At 39.7% G+C, this 5011-nt stretch overlaps 1 protein-coding gene across 2 annotated transcripts in view; it reads right to left on the reverse strand.

Annotated features, from left to right (window-relative positions):
* LOC108248546 (transient receptor potential cation channel subfamily V member 1-like) overlaps positions 1 to 4040 on the reverse strand; it is a 15510-nt gene extending 11470 nt beyond the window's left edge. The window contains exons 1-2 of one of the 2 annotated variants that reach the window (XM_025010874.2): positions 915 to 4040; positions 516 to 670 (exon numbers count right to left, since the gene is read on the reverse strand). In XM_025010874.2, coding sequence (XP_024866642.1) covers positions 516 to 670; positions 915 to 982 — 223 coding nt within the window. In that variant the 5' untranslated portion in view covers positions 983 to 4040. Of the gene's footprint in view, positions 1 to 515; positions 671 to 914 lie in introns of those variants that run through there. The other variant, XM_025010875.2, reaches the window with a different exon arrangement.
* Positions 4041 to 5011: the final 971 nt, after the last annotated feature.

The following is a 5011-nucleotide window of genomic DNA, read 5'->3' on the forward strand; positions in this document are numbered from 1 at the left end:
CCCCCCCCCCCCCCCTTGTACGGGATGAGGGATAGAGGGGCAAATTTCAGGTTTGATGGGACGGTTGGCAGGTATGACCTTCATCATTATGACTAAAACATGTCTTTGTGAGCCAGGCAAACAAAGACAATAATGACTCTCCAGTTGGAGGGGAGGAAGATTACTCTGCATGCAAATTTAGCTGCATAAACAGAGCATCTCACACATTTTAAAGGTTGGAACTCCACACTCTCCAGGCTTTGAAATGAGAAAGCTCCCCGTATAGGAAGCAAAATGATTTCAACTACAGAATAGAAGTCAAGCAGCAGAATCTACACGAAACATGCAACATGCAAAAACTCTTTCACACCCACTACCAAAAAATGAAGAAAGGTGATAAATTAAAAATCTTTAAAAAAAAATCGATTGTTTGTTGTTTTTATTGACCAATAGACTCCATGCTGCAAATAAATCTGTTCGACAACAACAGGACAATAATGTCTGTTGTAATAAAAAGTGGCTTCCACCCTACTTACCTCTAAAATCTATAAGTTTCTTCTCATTGCGTTGCAGGAACTCCAACAGGCCATCAAGTTGCGATACGTACCCCTCAGATGCTGCCTTAAACAGTGCATCCTTTGTGTATTCTTTGATATTATTTGTAGTCTTTGGTTTTATTGTGGGGGGCTGACTGAAAAGTAAAGAAAAACACAGACGTCAGAAATGGATCAAAATTTTTACAACCATGCAATAATTAACTGTAAAAACATCACAGGACCGTATTTCTTCAGTGAGTTAAAAAATAACTTCAGGAGAAAGGAAACCAGTTTTTCTACAAAAGAGTTTTAAATCAGCAGAGACTGCATCACCTGACATTTACCTGTAAGGAACACGTGAGAACAGAAAACAGTTTCTTTGACAATATTATTAGTTACCTTTCTGGTGACTCCATTGGGCCAATTGGAACGATTGTGTCCATCTCTGAGATGTCTGTTTTATCCATCTCTGAGTTGTGTATTTGAAAAAGTCCAAATGAACCTTATCTGAATCTAAAACAGCTCATCAGCTGCTATAAACCAACAGAGGTGAAAACCTCCAAAGAAGAAAGATCAGCTCTGAGAGATTCAGTGTCACACAGGTTGCTCTGTTTACCTGGATGGTTCACCTCAGTCTGAAAGAAGCTCCGCCCATTCACTGAAACATCACGTAGCCTCTGTAACTTCAGGCAGATATCATGAACACTGATGTCTTATATCTTAACCAATTTAAAAACCTGTCACTGATGCTAAATCAACATTTGAATATTAAGAAATTGTGTTAAGATATTAATCAATCAAGCCCACTTTTTAAAGTCGATTTGATCAGGAGTTCTTTAGATTTGGTGAAGGATTTTCTTGGCAGATTCATATTTTACCCGGACAGCTTCTTTTAGTTCTTTAGCGTTGAAGTCAGGACTCTGTGTGGCCCATCAAGTTCTTTCCCCCCATCCTGTCAAACCATGATTTTAAAGTCCTGTAGTTGCTTGATTTTTTTTTTAATCTCAAGAAGAGATTTGTGAAGTCAAACAGAAAAAAAACACTCATGCACATTTTAACAATAAAAGAATGGGGAAGTAAACTTACTCTAAGTTCATGTTCAGTTGGACAGACCTATGCTCCCATTGAATAACAAGTAGTACAGGTTTCTTTGTGGAATCTGAGGATGCCTCGTGTAAAAGAGCACAATACATCTTATTCAGTCGAGTTTCAGTTGGCCTAGATAATAAATAACAAAAGTATGAAAACCTTAAGCAGTCATTAAATTTCATCATATGTGATGAGACTGAACTGAACAGTTCAGAAACTTAAATTTACAGTGTTCACAGCAGAGAGGATTGAGTAAATTGGAAATAGCTTCCTTTATTTTTAGATCCAGTCCAGTTTGAGCATTCATGGACACAAAACAATGTTATATGAATAATGATTTACTTCGACAGTGACACAGCTACCCTCTCTGTAGGTGTTAAAAAGATGGAACCTGAGACCACCTCCTCAGTTTAATGCTGGTTTTTCATATTTAACCCAGATGGCTTCTTTTACTCCTCTTTCAAACTTATTCTGTAACAAAAGGAAATCTGGTTAAATTTGGTATGTGAGCACACAGATATCAGTAACATTTGCTTAAGATTTTGTGGAAATTTCCAGTCAGTTCCTAACTAACGCCAACTAACCACTGTAGCAGGGTCCATGCTCACAGGTGCTGCTAATCTGGCCAAAAAGGCACCTGATTGTTGGCACCTGGTCTACCAGAAGTTCAAAACAAAAGTGAAAATCTGAAAAAAAATCATTGTCATTGGAAGAGATTTGGCAAGTTTTTCATGGTCGCATCCCACATCCTCAATTCTGCTGTTCAACCTACTAATTCATTTTTCTTACAAATGTGGCACCATTTAAGAGGAAATAAATGGGTTTTCCATTGGTATAAGATTTATTGCTGAGGATAATTGTAACAACAAAGAAATAATTGACCAAACACATATTTCTTCATTTTTTTTGTGCCGTTTATATTCCTGATTCACAAGTGACAGTTAAACACTCCTCCACCTCTGGTTTATGAAATTCTTCTGTGATTGTTCTTCTGAAGAAGAGATTCATTGGAGTCAGACAGGAAGAATTAGAAGCAGCTCTCACCTTCCAGCTAAGAAACACCCACACACATTTTTAAAAGAATAAAAGAAGGGGAAGTAAACTTACAGTAAATGCATTCTTAGTCTGACATAATTCTGCAATGGTATGTTTTAATGACAAGTAGAAGTTTCTTAATGCCATCTGTGGATGGCTTGTGTGAAAGAACAGAAGCTCAGCTTTAAAAGTGCTCAAGGCAGAGATGATTTAGTAAAAGTTTGCTTTATTTTTCACTTTCACTAAAATTATAAAATAAATGATTACCTTTGACAATTCCGCTTTAGTGGGAGCATAGTTAGATACAGGAAGTTTGGCCAAAGGCAATCAATCAAACTGATCAATTTATGTTTTTATAGTCCTTGTTTTGTCATGTTGGAATAGAAACAAAACTACTAAAAAGTGCTGCCGCAAAGTTGGAAGCATAACATTGTCCTAAAATTCCTTTTGATGCTGAAACATTAAGACTGTCCTTCACGGCCAAAACACTGACTGAAACACCCAAATTCAACAATTAACAGGTGTGGTCAAACACTTGTGTATAAAGTGAAAGCTGGTTTTTAAACATACACTGTTGTCCAGATATTCTACAGACACAATTTGGTATGTGAGCACACAAATGTCAGTAACAGTTGCTTAAAACTTTTTGTGGAAATTTCCAGTCTGTTCCCGTATAATACTCTATATCTGGAGGACTTCTTCTGTATTAGAGGCCATCTTCAGCAGCAAAGCATAGAACTGCAGGTAGGCCATTCCATCCTTTTCTCTTAGATTCTGGAGGTCTGTGATAAACCCTGCTCTGAAGGTACAAGCCTTGCCATCTTGGAGGATAAAGTTTAGTCCCAGACTGTGGAGATATATTGAGTGCTACTGACTGCAGTATCTCATATCGATACCTCTCTGCATGGAGATTACCTCCACTGACGACAAGATTTATTTTTCCAGTGAAGGAGATGTTGACACACACCATCACACTGCCTCTGCCAAAAGCTGTTACCCTATTTGTGCAGCAATCAGCATAGCATTCCTCCACATGCACAGGTTTAAGTGCACATGTTGCTCTCAGTGACCTAGAAAGTAGAAGTGGCTGAGAACATGGATGGATGGATGTAGACACCATCGCTAATGGGCTTGATGGCAAAGGCCAGTCATAGCAGGCCTCCTGCTAGCTGTATGACACCAGAGATTGGTAGAGTGCAGTCTGTTCTGGGCTGTCTCAGTAGAGTTGTCATCCATATTGTCTGACAAACCCTGCCTGCAAATCTGTAGAAAAGTGCCTATAGTTCTTAAGTTCTGACAGGGTGAGAAATGGTCTTCTAGTGGTGTTGTCTTTCTGGGATGTCCACTTCACAGCCTGTCTCTGACATCTCCTGATAAATGGAACTTGGCCTTCAATTTGGAGATGATTCTAGGTCTTGCCCCCCCCCCCAAAAAAAAAAAAAAAAAACCATACTTCAACTTGGCTTTGCGGAACACCAGCTTGAAGTACTTTGATGGCACAATACCTATCCAGATCAGTCAAATGTGGCATACTTGGAGCAGACGCCAACTAACCATTGTAGCAGGGTCCATGCTCACAGGTGCTGCTAATCTGGCCAAAAAGGCACCTGATTGTTGGCACCTGGTGTACCGGAAGTTCACAACAAAAGTGAAAATATAAAAAAAAAAACCTCTGTCATTAGAAATGATTTGGCAAGTTTTTCATGACATCCCACATCCTCAATTCTGCTGTTCAACCCATTAATGCATTTTTCTTACAAATGTGGCAACATTTAAGAGGAAACAAATGGGTTTTCCATTAGTATAATATTTATTGCTGAGGATAATTGTAACAATAAAGAAATAATTGACTAAACATATTTGTAAGGACACTCAGAGGGGACCCGAAAAATCAACCACACACACACACACACACACAGGAGTGTACAAAAGGGAAAAAGTTTATTTTCAGAAACTGGTTTCTGCTCAAGGAGAGGACATCAAACACAGCACTGTAGAGCAGTGGACGGGTGGAGGAGAGGGTCTGATGACAGGGTGATGCAGGAAACCAGTGGAACAGGCTTCTGTAGAAGCAATGAAGATCTCCACGAGGAGATCCAAAACGCAACACCCAGAGACTTAGTCGATGATAAGGCAGAGGTCATACACAGGAGGTCAGAGAGAGCAAACTTAGCTTTGAGGGGCAGGCAACAATCCATGGTCGTGAGGCAGAGCTTGGGTCAGGGTCCTGAAATCCAGAATAGAAGGGATCCGTGAAGGGCTTGGCAGGAGGGGTAAATCCGTGGACAAAAAGGGGTCGTAGAACACTGAAGGCTTGGAAGGAAAACGCTGGATCTCTACTGGCTCGTGGCTGTCGATAATCTGGCAAGGAG

The sequence above is a fragment of the Kryptolebias marmoratus genome, linkage group LG2 (genome assembly GCF_001649575.2).
Source record: "Kryptolebias marmoratus isolate JLee-2015 linkage group LG2, ASM164957v2, whole genome shotgun sequence".
NCBI classification, from domain to species: domain Eukaryota; kingdom Metazoa; phylum Chordata; class Actinopteri; order Cyprinodontiformes; family Rivulidae; genus Kryptolebias; species Kryptolebias marmoratus.